Source organism: Hemiscyllium ocellatum, chromosome 6, assembly GCF_020745735.1.
Source record: "Hemiscyllium ocellatum isolate sHemOce1 chromosome 6, sHemOce1.pat.X.cur, whole genome shotgun sequence".
NCBI classification, from domain to species: Eukaryota; Metazoa; Chordata; class Chondrichthyes; order Orectolobiformes; family Hemiscylliidae; genus Hemiscyllium; species Hemiscyllium ocellatum.
Genome location: NC_083406.1, coordinates 62,172,143 through 62,190,366, shown reverse-complemented (window position 1 = coordinate 62,190,366; position 18,224 = coordinate 62,172,143). Strand labels below are relative to the sequence as shown.

The 18,224-nt window shown below is 39.8% G+C and overlaps 1 protein-coding gene across 1 annotated transcript in view; it reads left to right on the top strand.

The window, feature by feature from the left end:
- LOC132816716 (ankyrin repeat domain-containing protein 42-like) overlaps window positions 1-18,224 on the top strand; it is a 46,506-nt gene that overhangs the window by 21,801 nt on the left and 6,481 nt on the right. The window contains exons 6-11 of the mRNA XM_060826607.1: window positions 4,028-4,228; window positions 4,932-5,057; window positions 10,392-10,497; window positions 12,696-12,865; window positions 13,445-13,571; window positions 14,759-14,900. Of these exons, the coding sequence (XP_060682590.1) occupies window positions 4,028-4,228; window positions 4,932-5,057; window positions 10,392-10,497; window positions 12,696-12,865; window positions 13,445-13,571; window positions 14,759-14,900 (872 nt within the window). The remainder of the gene's footprint in view (window positions 1-4,027; window positions 4,229-4,931; window positions 5,058-10,391; window positions 10,498-12,695; window positions 12,866-13,444; window positions 13,572-14,758; window positions 14,901-18,224) is intronic.

Sequence of the window (18,224 nt, the reverse complement as noted above, 5' to 3'; positions counted from 1 at the left end):
CTGTACATCTCTAAGACTTTTGGATGTAGGTTTGCTTGCTGAACTGAAAGGTTCATTTCCAGACGTTTCGTTACCTTACCAGGTAACATCTTCAGTGGATCTCATGCGATGCAATTCTGAAAATTCCTGCTTTCTATTTTGATACAGTCCTTGCATGGTATTTTGTAAATACTAAAACAGCAGCTAATGAACTTGAAGACTCTACACAGACAATGAGCAAAACTAATGTCATTTACAAAATATTGTGCAAAGACTGTAACAAACACTACATTGGACAAACAGGCAGAAAACTAGCCATCAGGATATATGAACACCTACTAGCCACAAAAAGACATGACCCTCTCTCACTAGTATCCTCTCATACGGATGAGGAAAGACGCCATTTCGACTGGGACAACACATCAATCCTAGGACAAGCCAAACAAAAACACGCACAAGAATTCCTAGAAGCATAGCATTCCAATCGGAACTCTATCAACAAACACATCAAGTTAGACCCCATCTACCACCTCCCTGAGAAAAGAAACAGGAAGTGATGTCACCACAGGAAATGACATCACCAACCCAAAGAAACCCAAACATATAAATAGAAAGCAGGAATTTTCTGTATTGCTTCGCCTGAGGTCCACTGAAGATGTTACCTCGTAGGGTAACGAAGTGTCTGGAAATGAACCTTTCAGCTCAGCAAGCAAACCTACATCCAAAACCTCAACCTGAGCTACAAACCTTCTTAAAACTCACTAATCTCTAAGACTCTATAAATCACACATCACCATGACTCGGAACCATATTACGGTCACTAAGTCAAAATCCTGCACTGTCTTTCTAACAGCACTCTAGGTATACCTACATCTTACGGACTACAGTAGTTCAAGAAGATGGCTCATTGATACCTTCTCCAGGACATTTAGGGATGAATAACAAATGCGGGCATAGCCAGAGACTTAAAGAGTAAAGAAAAAGAAGGCAGGTTGCTGAACTAAGAAAGTGGACAAAATACTTGGTGGCTTTACCACGAAGTCAAGCTGGAAATTGTCTCTTCTGAATGTGCTGTCAGAATTTTGACTACAGAACAGGGAACTTGTGTATATGATGGGCCAACAGCAGCTGGGAGATTTTTGTGAAATCCAGTGGAGCACTCAATTGAAACAACAATAGATTTTGCATATTGATTGAAGCAGGCAGGAGCCAGGGCTAACTTGCTAATGAACCTGAAATAAAGTGGCAGCACCCACATAGTTCATCTAAAATGCTGCTGCAACTTTGCTGTCCCCCAATAAACTTGCTTACTTTTCAACATTTCTTTGCTGACCAACATTTACTCCCTGTTGCCCACTGTCTCAAAACTAAAATCACCATCAGGTTCTCAGCCTTTGTCATCCATGTAACTTCCACAAGCCTCACAATCAAAAAAACCCCTACGCCACCAGAGTCTGAGCATGCCAACTGTTTGGTTCTAGTCTTTTGTATTGTTCCCTCACTGTTACAGCCATGCTACCATGACAATACAGGTCTGGGGACGTGTCAGCTGGTAGCGTTGTAATTGCTTGAGTCAGCAAGTTTTGGGTCAAAGACTGCTCCGGAACTTGAGTACAAAAATCTAGGCTAGCCCTCAATGCACCAGCTACCTTGTCAGAGGCTCTGTTTTTCAGATGAGACAGTAAGCTGAGATTCTATCCAACCTCTTAGGTGGCATATTGGAAACATAGAAAATAGCTGCAGATGTAGACTATTCGGCCCTTTGGGCCTGCATCACCATTCGATGTGATTATGGCTGATCATGCGATCTCAGTACCCTATTCCCATACTGCTTGACCCCTTTTCGTCATATGGACCGTGTCAAGCTCCCTCTTGAGTATATCTAATGAACTGGCCCAACAGCTTTGTGTGGGAGAGAATTCCACAGGTTCACAAATCTGAGTGAAGAAATGCTTCCTCATCTCAGTTCCTAAATGCTATACCTCTTATTCTTAGATTGTGACCCCTAGTTTGGGTCTTCCCGAACATCAGAAACATTCTTCCTGCATCTACCCTGTCCAGTCCCACTAGGATTTAATATATTTCGATGAGATCCCCTCTCATTCTTCTAAATTCCAGTAAATATAAGCTCAGACGATCCAGTCTTTCCTCATATGTGATATTCCTCAGATTGGAGCTCTTGGCATTGTTTTGAAGGAGAGTGGGACATTTTTCCAAGCATTTTGGCAAATATTTCTATTCTCAACCAACATTATAAATAAAGGGTTGTGGGGAGAAGCTGTTTTTCACTGGCAGGAGGTCAGGTAACAAGAGTGAATAAAAGTAATGTAATTGGCAAAGAATTAGTAGGAAAATAAGGATAATTGTTTTATGCAGCTAGTGCTTATGGTCTGGGAGGCATTATCTGAAAAGGCAGTGAAAGCAAATTCAGTAGGAACTTTTATAAGAGAATTGAATATATCCTTGAAAAGGATAAATTTGTAGGGGCAACACAGAAATTACTTGGAAAATTAGCAGGTCTGGCAGCATTTGTGGAGGGAAGGCAGAGTTAACATTTTGAGCCCAGTGATGCATCTTCAGATCAGATCACTGAGCCCAACATGTTAACTCTGCTTTCTCTCCACAGATGCTGCCAGACCTGCTGAGTTTTTCCAGCAATTTCTATGTGTTTCTGATTTCCAGCATCCACAGTCCTTTGAATTTTTTTCTGTTTTGGGATGAATTTGTACAGCTTCGAAGAAAGAGTAGGGACTGGGACTAACTGAACAGGTCTTTATAACATCTGATGGAGAAATGAGTTAAATTTCCTGTTTGTGCACTGTTTGATTCTATGTTGAAGGTCACGACAGAACAATTAATCTGGTCATTATCACATTGCTGTTCACAACTGTTTTCCTTACACAACACCTGTGACACGTTTAAAAATAATTGATTGCAAAATGCTTTGCCACGTCCCAAAGTTCTGAAAAGCGCTTTATAAACTCAAAGTTCAGTCAGCACTTCAAGTTAAAATATTACTGTGAAATATCCAATTCTTTGATTTGTTCATCTCTTGCACTCTTTCTAGTAGAGAATTTTTTTTTTTCCTTTTTATATTATCCTTTCAGACAGGAGTTTTAAGTTATTTGATTTGCTGTTTTTGGGGCCTTTGTGTTACAGAGGATGACCTTGAAGTTTTTTGTTTTTAAATCTAGACCATCAGTGTGTGGCTATTGCAGTATCTTAAGTCTAAGCAGTAATGGGGTGCTTTTAAACTGGGTGATTGCACGGATTGGGTAAAGTTGGAAATGTATGAGAGCATGGAAGGCCAGATACATCCAGTCAATTACCAGGTTCTGGGAAGACGGGACAAATGATGGGTAGCCAATCCATTCCTACAAAGATTGTTGGGGGCATTTTAAATATATCAATAAAGTCGGCATCCTCTGATTTAACTTGCTTTTCACAATTTTTAGTATAGGGGTTGGGGAGAAATCTGGCAATTGAGGCAGAGGAGGGTAAACATATTGCCCTCAAACAATGTTGTAAATAAGGACAGAAGTTTTCCCAACTTCCTCCATCATTGGACGATGCCACTTGCCCAGTGTCAAGGTTTATTCAGAATCATCTCCCACTGTCAAGGTCAGAGGTCTGATTTTACCTGATCCTGTAGCTTACTGTGGAGCTGTCGTTTCTGGCTGGAAGCCAAGCCTATCAGTGTGGTTGATCCCTGGGTAGGAAATGCTTCAAAGGCAAGTTATGCATAACGTGGAGATAAAACTCTAAAACTCTGACCAAGTGTCAGTTCATTATCCAACTTTGAAGGCATCCAATCTTGTATAATCCCCATATACTTGCACTTTTCAATAGGTTTCACTGCACATGGAGCAATGGCAAGACCTTGACCAATTTGAATTGTTTTGTATAATAACTGCAGCCATACTGTTAAGACACTGTTGAGTGAACGACATGGAGTATTATTGACAGTTTGGTTGTTGCATATTTGAGTTATTGTAAAGGCAGTAATGTAGTCTACTTCTAATATATCTTGTTATTCTTTTAATGATAGTTCATCTTGCAGCCATGGAAGGACATTTGCATTGCTTTAAGTTTCTTGTCTGCCATGGAGACAGCATGACCGAGATACTGGGGGCCAGGAATGATCAAGGTGAAACCCCAAAGGATCTTGCAAAGAGATTCTATAAGGACAACATAGTGCAGTACATTTTGGCTGTGGAACGTGAACGGGATCATCCAGTTGATCAAGAAAGTAAGCAGGACAAAATGCTGTCGCTGCTAGTGCTGTAATCTGTTGCTATGGATTGTGGTGCTGTTTAAAGAAGTGGTTTGTTAACATTAAATACAGCGTTGCAGAACACAACATTCTTTATTTCACTGTATAATAATGGTAGCTCCTAGATGATCATATAAAAATGTTACAGAGAAGGATGAATGAATAAACTATTTCAGTATGCAGAACACTTTGAAAACCAACCTTTTAAAAATAATGCAGAATACTTAGATGGGCTTCTACATAACTGATATTAATAGAAGTTAACTAGCAATATAAGTGTTTCAAATGAAGCAGAATATTCTGTCATTTTTTAGCCCTGTTCCTATGCGGTGAAGTTGTGTAAAGCTCATGTAGTTGACCAGAATCTGAGAGAGCCTACAGCTGAGGCATTCCATTAAGGCAATCGCAATGAGAAATAAAGAAGAGGAGATAAAGGATGAAAAAAAAATGTGCTGCCATATGTTGAACAAATCAGATATCGCTTGAGTTGATCTTATCATTAAAACCTCCCAGATGGTTGCTTCAGGAATAGGATTATTACCTTGCAGCATGTATTTACCCTTCTGATTGTGAAATGAAGGAAAACTGTGGACATATCTAAGTGGGCAGAAGGTAATGATTCAAAAAATTGTGGATAAATGTCCTGCTATTGTTTTTCTGCTTCCTGCTCCTTTCTTAGATCTTGCATTTCCAGCTCATGTAAGTGCATTCAAAGGAGATCATGAGACTCTGAGACAGCTAGTCGAATCTGGAGTAATTAACATCAATGAAAGAGATGATAAGGGTTCCACCCCCATGCATAAAGGTAATCCCCATGAGTCTATGTTATTGGTTGCAATTAGAATTGTTAGTATTTTTGTATTTTATTTCTTCAACGTCTTGAAAACTGATATGGTAAAAGCCTCTGTTAACTAGTAAACTGTTTTAGGAGAAAGTGAGGACTGCAGATGCTGGAGATCAGAGCTGAAAATGTGTTGCTGGAAAAGCTCAGCAGGTCAGGCAGCATTCAAGGAGCAGGAGAATCGACGTTTCGGGCATGAGCCTCCTTTGGGATTCCTGAAGAAGGGCTCATGCCCGAAACATCGATTCTCCTGCTCCTTGGATGCTGCCTGACCTGCTGTGCTTTTCCAACAACACATTTTCAGCAGTAAACTGTTTTGACTATTTACTGTACCAGTTTCCACTCAGCTCAACCTTCCAATATTTTGGCAACATTAGCAATTAAATAGTGTAGGAGTGGTTGTGATGGGGATTTAAGTGGAAAACTTCCCACTGATTCATAAGATGATGTTTTTGGAAGTGTTTTCTTCAGGCACCTTTTAATGAGGCGGAATATCAGAATCAAGGCTCTATTGGTTCTGGTATTTGGAGCTGGATGAAAATTAGCAACAAAATGTAACCAAGCAACTGTGAAAGAAGTAGAACTCCCGTGACGTATGCAGAAGTTTAATCTGAAAATGCATACTGTTCAGTAGCCCAAATCATAGACTAAATAGAAGAAAATGAACAATGAGTCCATTTATTTATGCTTTTATGGATCATCCTATTTATGTCAGCCGCAACAAAATTTGTCAAAATAAGGTTTTCTTTCTTAGTGGTGAGAGACTAGGAGCTGTGGAGAACCAAATAGATTTGTGAGCCAAGGTAAATAATCACCAAAAGTTAATACTCAGATCAACAGTCATCAAAAAGGCTAATTGAATGTAGGCCTTTAACTCAAATGTGTTCAAATTCAAAGTGAGGAAGTTTAATCATACTCCATCTGAGCAATGTATTCAATTTTTGGCACGAAAGATTTGGAAAATCACATTGATCTTGGAGTTCAGTACACTTCACATTCATCAGAATTATGCCAGGGTTTACTGAAGGATTTATCATGAATATAGTTGTGTAGTGAGATGCATAATCTTGCTTGTTATTCTTTGAGAACCTTTTTTTTGGACAGTGGTGGAACCCCCAAAGTGTCCAAATTAAACAAACTCATGTAGAGATTTTCAGCAGCGTCAATTTGTCAAGACCTCTAAAAGTAGTGGATTAGTGATGGGGACAGTGAGTGAATCTCAGACCTAAGAAGGTCTCCACAGGTATCAGATGCAGAAGATTTATTGGATATTTATGCTGGAGCAGAGGTGTCTTTGGGTAGCAGATACCCTATGCTAGAAGTGTCATAGAGTCATACAGCATATAAACAACCATTTAGCCCACCTTGTCTATGCTGACCAACAAACAGCAAACTTCATTAATGTCATTTACGTATACTTAGTCCATAGCCTCCTATACCTTAGCATTTAAGTATTCATCCGGTTGCTTTTTAGATGTTGCAAGAGTACTTGCCTCCACAATCCTCTCAGGCAGCATGTTCCATATATTTACCATCCACTGGGAGAAAAATATTTTCTTTTATATCTCATTTAAACCACTGGCTCCTGATCTTTCATTAATGTCCGGTGGTCTGCCATGAGGAAAGATTCTCATGATCTTTGTGTATACCTCTTATGATTGACCTCGTTGATCTCATGTATATTTCCTTCTGCTTCTCTGACTGAGATCAAAGTATCTTTATTATAAAGTGCCTTTAAAACAGGCTGTCCCAACTTTTCTTGGCTAGAGAAACACATCCTGCAATATCACAATCTTTGTGGTCAAAGAAAGAAAACTTAGCTGCTTGGTAGTAGAGAACTTTTTGATGAAGCTTTTCATCTTGCACTCACCAGAATATCTCACAACAATAGCAAAGCTCTGATAATCAGGGTTACCTGCCTGATTTAAAATTAAACAACACCTAACTGGTAAGTGTCAATTAATATTAATGAAGGCTTCCGCCAATCAGAGTTCACTTTCCAACCAATCAACAATGTCTTCTAATGGAATATAACTGTTGGTTTTCCTCTTGAGTTTGTATTCTTGTGAGATATCTTGTTGAGTGTGAGATGAAAAACTTTGAAAAATATCTTTCTTCAACAGTACTGAAAGAGAATTTATTATGTTTCGCAAGTTGGAATGTTTGAACACTCATAATCTCAAGAGCGACATTCAAAAAAAAAGACCTGTGGTAAAATTATGTTAGCTATCAGGATTCCAGTGACCCCCTCACAAGGATGCATCAGCTGAAGGAATAAGCAAAGTCACATATCTCGTGCTGGAAAGGCAAAACCGACAGTAACCCATGTACTTGTGGAGTTGGGGGGGGGGGGGGGGGTTTGCCATTTTGAATGGGATCTTGTTTGCACTGGCAGAACTTCCTAATTGTATTATGAGGAGGCTGATGAAACTGTCTCCAACTCAATAGAAATCAATATGTCACAATCATCAGTTTGAATGTATTGACCCTTGACTCTTACAGAAATTGTAAGGAAAAGCTGTACTCCTCTTCTTGATAAAGTTCTCTTTACCAGCTCAAAAGAATAAAGGATCATCCAACCGGGGAGCTTTAATACCTGAGTTGGCTGGGACTCTGATGTAGGAAGCAGAATCTTTGGAAAATAGAACTGGGGAAAAATGAATGCAAAATGCATCCACCCACTGTCAAAATGTGCTCAGCATGATCTCATCTTTTTCCAAAGTATAAATACAACACCCGATGGCAACATGTTAAATCAGGGCATTTCATCTCCTGAATAATGTCATTTGGGTGAAATAGCTAAGTGATCTTTATATCATTTGATTCATAATACAAACATGCTAGCTGGACAAATAATAGACTTGATTTCATGGTAATGAATGTCCACCTGGATAGGTTTAAGAATTGAACGGCTGCAAGTTCAAAAGCAGATGGTGAATGTCTCAGTCATGAAGTAGCCCCATTGAGCAAAAGAATTCCACGTGCAGCTCAAGATCAGTTTGGATAATCTTCACACATGTAACATGATTCCAGAACAGTGACATCAAATAAAGTCAAATAGATACCTAGATGCCAATGGGGCTTGACCACTGGGTTCAAGCATCATCATCATCATAAGTGACACTAACAATGCTAAACTATGTGACAAACTTGAACTAAAACAAGCAAACTCTTCCTGGCACAACAAAACAAGGTTTCAAGTTAAGAAAGCAATACCACATCAGAATAAGGCAGACACTCAAAGGCAAATGTATAGGATAAAGAACATGTGGTGGAAGTAGAAAACCCAAGAGATCCAACAATGCATTAACCATTTTGACATGCGAAGCTTTTTTTAAAAGCTACCAAGGTCAATTGGCTGAAATCCTCCTCACTCAGAGGTTGACCTTTCTCTTGAGGGTGACAGTGATTTCTGGACAACTCCTTAAATGTGAATTGCCAATAGCAGCTGATACTGTCCAAGCTATCCCCCAGTAGCTTGTGGTAGAATCTATGGGTGGACCACCGTCATTGGGGGAGCTGCAACAAGTGATCAAATGGATTAAAAACAACAAAATCTGTGGCCCCAATGGTATTCCAGCTGAGGTCATCAAGTTGACAGACATTTGCTCACAAAAGCCATCCCTGGTCCCCACAAAAAACCAAATTACACAGCGCCTTTCACCAGGGTCTGTTTGTCGAGTCCATGCACTCATTCTATGAATTTAGGAGGAAAAAGATCTGGAACTTTATAGGGAAATCTGAAAAATCAGGATAAAAACTGAACGAACCTTGGATGTCTGAAATCAGAAATCAAAACAGAAATTGCTGGAACTGTTCTGAGGAAGGGTCACTGGACCTGAAACGTTAACTCTGATTTCTCTCCACAGATGCTGCCAGACCTCCTGAGATTTTCCAGCAATTTCTGGTTTTGGTTTTGAAAAATCAGGATCAGGATCAAATAAGGCTGTGTGATAACCTCGATACTGTTCACAGTATGGCTGTTGGTAACTGTTCACCTGATCAAAGGTTAATGATCCGTTACTGCCAACACTAAATACTGGCTGGATAGTGAATTCTTTAACATCAGTTGGCTCTCTGCCGTTAAATTGACCATCATTGATATACAGAATCCAAGGTTTACTGATGATTGCAATATGGTTGCCAACTTTGTACCAGATTTTCAAGTCAATTATGATGTCTTCAACTCTGTATATGAGAAAGTTGGCCTATCCTTGAGGATTGCAAACATATATCAAACCACACATAGTCAACCAAATATTCCAACTTCCATGTATTCTGAAGGAGAGATTCTGGAATATGATAAGCACTTTCCATTCCCTGGCATCCAGTAATGCCAATAGGCCACCATTGTCACTGGTCTCAACATAATTCAAGTGAAATTTGGCCCAATGGAACAGTTTCCCCTTTCACCAGTGCTGGCGCCAGTGCAACATGAATTAAACCTATTTCTCCCACAGCAATCATAGAGCAATGCATCTAGCTTTTGATCATCTTAATTCTACTTCAGTTTGCTCAGGCTCAGGTAGTAATACAGGGAAATAAACTTTTTCTTTGCTTTCTGTTGCTGTAATCAGGAACATTACAAGCATTGTTGCGACTACAGTTGCAGACCATTTCGTTAAAATAAATAATCAAGTAAGTTTAAAATCTGAGTGGGCTTCCAATGAGATGCTCCATCAGTGCAGAAGTTACAGCAGGACACTCAGCCTGTTCATTCTAATGACTAAGTCTCATTAACATCCTGCTGGTTGGCTTGACAACAACTTCTTGAACAAGAATCCAGAAGCAGTTTGCTTGCTTCAGGATGACTAAGATTGGCTGGCTTGAGGTAACCTGGCAGCCATGTTAGTTATGGAGGGAACGTTTTTAGGTTTTTGGAAATAGTTAAGTGGAGAACTTGGGCAGAAGTGCTCAAGCTTTCTTTGTAGGGCCCAGTGAATAATCTCTGTTCCTCTGATTATTACAAAGGCAAGCTACAGACTAGATAGGTCCTCTGCTGAGTGTATGCTAAGTTATCAGGTCCCACTCAGTTAATGTTCATGATTTACAAATGTTGTCAGTTCCTCGAGAGCAGCAACGGTAAAATACCACCACAAGATTGCCTTGAAACGCTTACTTCCATAGCTGTAAACCTTGAATCGCAATAATATTAGTTTGAACATCATTAATTAATACTAAATAGCTCTCTTACAGAAGGTACAGGGTCAGTAAAAATTCTTGGACAAAAATTATGTTTTTTTTCTTAATGGTAAAATTGAATTAAATGTGACTGACACTAGTATGTACAATTCTTAGCTGCTGGGCAAGGACACATTGGTTGCCTGCAATGGCTTATAGAAGTGGGAGCAGACCATCACATCAGAAATGATGCTGGAGAGACACCAAAGGATGTGGCTAAGAGGTAATCAATTAGTTGTTAAAACTGTAGTACCTTTAAAAATGTTCGATCTTTTAATTTCATCTGCAATGATGGGGCAGACTTTCAACTTGGTGGTAAACCATATCTTTGCCATGTTCAGCAATATGAGAATTTTAACAGTCATTGAACTTGAAACATTAACTTTCTTCCCAGAGATGCTGCCAGACCTGCTGAGTTTCTCCGACAAGTTCTGGTTTTGTTTGCGAATTTAAAGATTGTCTTTGCTTAGTCCCTGCCAAACATTTCATTTTTTATGTTACCTTTTATTTTATTTATGTTATTTTAATTATTTAAGTTACTTTAATAACAAACTGAAATAGGTGGTGATCTTTTACAGTTACAATGATTAGGTAATATGGGCAGAATCTAAAGTCTTGAAATGACTTCATAGAGTCCCAGCCAGTGAGCATAATTCATTCATGTGTCCAACATTTGACAATACTTAAAAGGAAAAGTGGTAAGTACTTCAATGGTTGCAGTTACACTGCAAGAGTAACCTTTGATAAAAAGGCATGGAAATGGATATCTCAAATCACTATTACATAACTCAAATTCTATTTGGTGTTTCTGGTTCTCATCTTTAAACAGACTGTTGTATTGAATGAATGTTAATGAAAACCTGTTGCTCAACAAAAGCCATCACCTGATTGTCCAAAACGTCTGTTATTTCAGTTGACATAATGTTACAGAAATAAGTGCTTGGGAGCCTCCTGTGAAGTGCTTCTGGATGTTTCCTCCAGCATTTATAGTGGTTTGTCTCTGCCGCTTCCGGTTGTCAGTTCCAGCTGTCCGCTGCAGTGCTCTTATGTATGGTAGTGTGGCATTTCAGGAGCATTTCCGAACTGACAGCCAGATTACTGCGACCACTAGGACTCATAACAGCACACAAACCAACAGCCACTCTCAGACAACAACTCACCAGAACGAAGGACCCGATACCCAGCATGAGCAAAACCAATGTAGTGTACAAAATCCCATGCAAAGACTGCACAAAACACTACATAGGACAAAGAGGAAGACAGCTAACGATCTGCATCCATGAACACCAACTAGCCACGAAACAACACGACCAGCTATCCTTAGTAGCCACACACGCAGATGACAAGCAACATGAATTCGACTGGGACAACGCTACTGTTACAGGGCAAGCCAAACAGAGAACAGCCAGGGAATTCCTAGAGGCATGGCACTCATCCACAGATTCAATCAATAAGCACATCGACCTGGACCCAATATACCGACTGCTGGAACTGACAACTGGAAGCGGCAGATTCAAACCACTACAAATGCTGAAGAAAAGATCACAGAAGCGCTTCACAGGAGGCTCCCAAGCACTGAGGATGTCACCTAGACAGGGGACGAAACGTTTGCAACACAAATTCCCATTTCGGCAAACAGAACCACAACAACGAGCACCCGAGTTACAAATCTTCTCCCAAACGTTGTTACAGAAATAAATCTAGAAAAAGATAACAGTTGGGAATGTATGTTATTTTGAAGCTAAGCATTTCCTATTTGGAGAGTTGAGAAATTGCCACTATTAGCAATTGTGATTTGATTTTACTTCATGGCTTTGAAAATCCAAGGATATTCAGCAAAACAGCATGAGTTCAAATTCAACCAGCTGTCGTGACCTGGACCACAGCATTCGTCTAGGCCTATGGATTATTAGTTCAGTGCAACCATTTCCTCATCTTTGCTTTCTCAAATATATATTGTCTTTTACCTTACAATCTTAGTATTCATCAACAGTCAAAATCTAGAGACAATCAGTGTGCTCATGTTTTCAGGAAATCTTGTGGATGGAGATTGTCTGCTTGACTCCACCCATGCTCTTATAAAATGGAATAGGTCCCTGAAAATTGGAGTGTGTATTTTCTGGGCCTTCATTATTGTCTTGCTTATATTGACATAGGCATTTCTAGTTAGACTTGGCCCTCTGGCTGACTGGTGGTGTAGTACACACTTAGAAATTCTCTATCAAGGTCTTGTCGTGGAACATCAAGAATTTGAGTGCCAAACATGATCTTTACAGATATCCTATAAGAACAGGGCAGCTGTACCTGGTTTCCTGGGTGACCTGGTAGTAATTGTGCAAGTTGGGTTCAAACCGTAAACAGTTCTTCTGCTTGTATAGGGCAGGTCGAGCACAAACTAATCCTTGGATTACTGCATTACAGATTTTCCCAGTTGGCAGCAGTTAATCTTCTGGGTGGAGGCATAGATGATGATTCTGATGAAGAACTGAGTAAAGACAATCTCAACTTCTTTCGCCAACATGTTATAGAATCAAGTACAGATAATCAGGATAACATTAACCTGAGTGGGGCTCAGAAGAAGGAAGCAAGGAGTAAGTTGAGATTCTTTGTGTGCTTCATTAAACAGTATATAATCGGGTTATGTTGGAACGTTATCAGGTTGTGTTACGCTTTCACTGGGGACAAGCCAGTTTATCCCACTTTAGAATAAAGTGAGTTGTTGACTAAACGTTTAAATAATTTAAAAACTGTCCAGGAAAAAAAGTGCAAAATGTATCATCAAGCAATTTGCAGCCCTTTATAATATAGACCGTCACTACTTGTTTTAACAGAAGTTATGTTCCCCTCTGCTGTCTTTTCTCACCTCTCCCCTGCTTCAAGTCATGTAATGGGCTCTGATGTTGTTGTCTTCCCCAAGTCTTCACTTATACCCACTTCAGCTCTGCACAGAGTAGATACAAAGATAATGTTGGTTATTAGTTTGGATCCCTGGATTACCAGTCCAGGGTCATTACCAGTATGCTGTCATCTCCCCCAATACATACATACTTTCTTGTCTTTCTCAAATACATATTGATCTTTATTTTAAGACCTAATTTCAGTATTTCCTAATCTCCTGCTACAAATCAGTATTTTTTTGCTTACTCAACATCTTGTGTTCATCCATGCAGTGAGGGCCTATGAAAAGATTGAAAAATTTGAACGGTTATTAGAAATTGCAAAAAGCAACTACAGACAACTTGGAGGCATGCTGGAGGAAGACCATCTCCGGCAGAAGGAAGAGAAAGAAGCAGAAAGGTAGCTGTCAAGTGCAACTTTTTATTGCTATGAAATAATTTTCACAGTATGTTCTGTCAGCAAAGAATGTCACTTGCTGCATGTCAAAAAATAGGGGCTGGACTATCCAAAACTTCCTGTCCATTGAATTAAGTAGATGGGAATCAAATTGAGGTTTCTCAGCAGAAACATGTTGCTGAACATGTAATATTAAGCTAAAGTTTATTTATTCATTCTCTTGTTAATGAAATAATTTGTTATTTAGCATAGCTATTTGAGAAGCTGAGCCAACTGTAATTTAGTTAACTTTTAATTTAAATTTTATATGATGCAATGCTGCCTCTCTTCATTGTTCTAACTCAGATGGACTGAGGTGAATACTATAAGAGTGCAATTTCCGGCTGCTCCTAAGCAGTTGTAGTAGGATGTGACCTCATGTGTCATCTGTCACTAGTTCGTCAGCTCAACTGTATTTTTCAGTTATAGAAGAAAACCTCCTCACACTAAAGTGCTGAAAAAGCTTTATTGAACCTGATGAATGTCACTTGGTAGTGCTGCAAACCTCCAGTAGACACAGATAAGGAAAATATTACCATTGCTTGGCTGTCTTATGGCACCGCATTGTTAATATAGCACTTAAAAAAACAAGATTTCCATGATTTCCAAAAGCACCAAATTGAATTTAATTTCTAGTTTGCAATCTACATTGATAAATGAACCTCATTCGGCTGCAGGAAAGCATTTGGAGCCCAATCTTGATTTTAATTGATGATCACTTTATTTTTGCAAGGTGAGCAGCTAGACTAACTGACAGTTATCTGTTGTTGTGTGTCTCTAATGCAAATGACCATGCACATTCCCTTTTGCTTCTGTATGAATCTGCTGTTTCCTTTCACTGTAAGGAGACAGTCTATTGTGAGTTGTATCTCAGTCAAGATAGAAGTTTGGATATTGCAATTTATAGCAGCAACATTTGGCTAAGAAAGAAAAAGTCAGCCAAGGCTTCCACCCTTGGTCATTGCACAGTGAAGTCCACACGTATTTGTTCTGCCTGAGTATCAATGACAGATGACTTCTGTAATTCTGTTTGAGAAGAAGGGGGTTGTGTGAGGTATCACTGCCAATGTTCTCATTTTTTTAATTATGTAGTGAGACATACTTGTGGTGTAAGGAAGAGATGATACAGATTGGCATTTTTCTTCTTGCAGAATGTTGCAGGAGTTGCAGGCGCAACTGGAGTATGAACGTCTTCGCCGGGAGAAGCTGGAGTGCCAGCTGGATGACTGTCGAGCCGAGATAGGCCATCTAAATCAGTGTCTGGAAAAGCTGAAAACATCTGATGGCTCTGTGGTGAGAGGGTTATATTAGTTCAGCTAGTTTAATTATCAGTTTTTCAGTATTTTAGTGTTACTTTATTTTGTCTTTCCGGAGACCTTTAACAAATTGAGTTCTGAAATCAGTAATTGTTTCTGTCGTTATTGAAATGAATGCATCTACTGAAAAAGCAGTTCATTTCATCTCTCATTTGGCAGTCAGTCCTTGCATCTGTGCTTGAGCTCAGGCTGTTGTGAGGTCTGGAGTTAAATGGTTCTGACAGACCCTAAGCTTAATCTTCTGCACTCTACAGCTTTCTTCTTCACCCTCAATTAGAGATCAAATTTTGGTGTTATCTTCAAACTGTCTTTTGAGACCCCCTACCTTTTAAGTTGAAATAATTGGTGTATACCATAAACAGTACTGAGCCTCACTGAACCACACTGGAAACAACCTTCCAATACCAAAACAACACCATTTAACATTAATTACCCTTTAATAACTAGCAGTGACCCAATTTCAGATTCAACTTGACAGTTTCTGTTTGCTATTGTGTGAACTTGTCAAAAACCCTTTTAAAAACCATGTCGACTAAGTCAAATATGCTGCTCTCATTAGCCTTCCTACTATTTACCAGATCCTTGTCCTTGATTAATTAATGATTTTCTACATGATGATTTATATCACACCTCAGGATTTTCCTGCAGCTGGGCTGATTAACCAGTAATTATTTGATCAAGCCCCTTCTCTGCTTTTAAGCAATAGTTTATTAGCTGACCTCCTATCCTCTGACACCATGATACCAACCTGAAAAAAATTAGAAAATGATGGTGAGAGTCTCTGCTATTACCCTTGGTCCTCCTAACCGTCCAGAGATATGTTCAACAGGAACTGGTACATTGTTTCAAAGATGTCACATCTCTTAATATCTCCTGTTTCAATATATCAATGCAGTGCAGTATTTACACTCTGCCTGATCTACAGTGTCTGCATTTTTGTCCTCTTTTTATGAAGGATGACCCAAATATTTATTAAGAACCAAGCTCTCATCTTCTGTCACCACACACATTACCCATTTGGTCTTTAATTGGTTGAATTCTTCAAGGGAAATGTTCTTCTCTCAAAAGTGTGTAATTTTTAAAGTCTTTGCTTTTACTTGCCAATGCTTTTATTTTGTGCCTTCTGTTTGCTTTCTTTGATGTTTTCATAAGGTTACATTTCTCGTATTCCTTCCATGCAAAGGGACTTACCTGATCCAAGTTAAAAATTGTCAATTAATTCTCATGTCACATCTGCATTTGAACAACTGGCTTTGGGGAATGGTTAGTTCCTGTTTCAATTAATCTGCTGAAACTTTCATCCAAGCATTTGTTTTCTCTGAACATGGCTATTCCATTGCTCTCCTGGCTGCCTTCCTACCTTTTTTATTCTCCTATGGGATGTGGATGCCCCTGCATATGTTGCACATCTCTAATTGCCCTTGAATTGATTGGATCCCTGAGGACATTTGAGAGTCCATCACATTTCTGTGATTCTGTGGATCTGGAATCAAATGTAGGCCAAACTGGATAAGGACAGCAGATTGCCTTCCCAAAAGGATGTTGGTGAACCTTCTGATTTTCATAATCATGGTTATGCAGAATACTTAGTTCTGATATGCAGGACATGGACAATCTGGCTGAGATTTTGTGCAGACCCACAACGATCGATGTATCCAGTACACTTGGCTTCATGTCACCAAAGAATGAAACAAATGGTCTGCACACAAATATAATGATGGTTATCTCTCAGAAAGGTGCTAAGTAGCATCATCCATTTGGTGCAATTTTCTTAAGATCTTTGCAAAAACCAATTTGAAGTGTTTTTAATGAGATACTAGGCTCCATCATCATCATTGATGGGAATGTTCGTGAACTCAGTTTTCCTTCTGTTAGCTGTATGATTTGTGTGACATTATTCATGACTTGGTATTGCAGGACTATAGAACTTCTGTTCTGATTTTGGTTATGGCACATAGTGTTCGCTAGCCTGCTGCTTTTGTCTTCGATCATACTGGGAACCCCATGTTGCAGACTCGGTGGAATGATGCCTCATTTTAAAGTGTGCCAAATTTAGTTTCTGAAATGTTCGTCTATGCTCTTCCTCTCTTTCAATATCTAGGTTGGTGAGAATGAGGTCAGCTAGCTTGCTTACTCATGTTAGTGCACTCACCATTTGTTGGAGGCTAGGTTTTCCAGCTTTGTCAGTCATGTATCAGTAATATTCTAATTAACTATTACGGTATTGGTGCTTGAAATTCTGCGTCCATGGTATTTCATGTACCTTCTTTTGTTTGGTTCTCCCTCAAATGGATTTCAATGTTGAGGAATAATGATTCATCAGTTGATCGTGGTGGGGTCTGTTGATAGTAATTGGTCTCTAAAACAAAAGCAAAATGCTGCAGATGCAGAAATCATTAAATTTAAAAAAAGAAAGTTCTTGTGAACCTCGGCAGGTCTTGCAGCAACTTTGGTGAGATAAACAGAGTTAATGTATCAAATTGAGTATGATGATTCTTTAGAACTGAAGAGAGAAATGGGAAAATGATTGATATTATATTATAAAAGCAAAGTTGGAGAAGAGCAAGTGGAAAAGAAGGAAAGAGCTGAAAATGTGTTGCTGGTTAAAGCGCAGCAGGTCAGGCAGCATCCACGGAACAGGAAATTCGACGTTTCGGGCACAAGCCCTTCATCAGGAATGAGGAAAGTTTGTCCAGCAGGCTAAGATAAGAGGTAGGGAGGAGGGACTTGGGGGAGGGGTGATGGAGATGTGATAGGTGGAAGGAGGTCAAAGTGAGGGTGATAGGCCGGAGTGGGGTGGGGGCGGAGACGTCAGAAAGAAAATTGCAGTTTAGGAGGGTGGTGCTGAGTTCGAGGGAATCGACTGACACAAGGTGGGGGGAGGGGAAATGAGGAAACTGGAGAAATCTGAGTTCATCCCTTGTGGTTGGAGGTTCCTAGGCGGAAGATAAGGCGCTCTTCCTCCAACCGTCGTGTTGTTATGTTCTGGCGATGGAGGAGTCCAAGGACCTGCATGTCCTTGGTGGAGTGGGAGGGAGAGTTAAAGTGTTGAGCCACGGGGTGGTTGGGATGGTTGGTCTGGGCGTCCCAGAGGTGTTCCGTGAAGCGTTCCGCAAGTAGGCGGCCCGTCTCCCCAATATAGAGGAGGCCACATCGGGTGCAGCGGATGCAATAGATGATGTGTGTGGAGGTGCAGGTGAATTTGTGGCGGATATGGAAGGATCCTTTGGGGCCTTGGAGAGATGTGAGGAAGGAGGTGTGGGCGCAAGTTTTGCATTTCCTGCGGTTGCAGGGGAAGGTG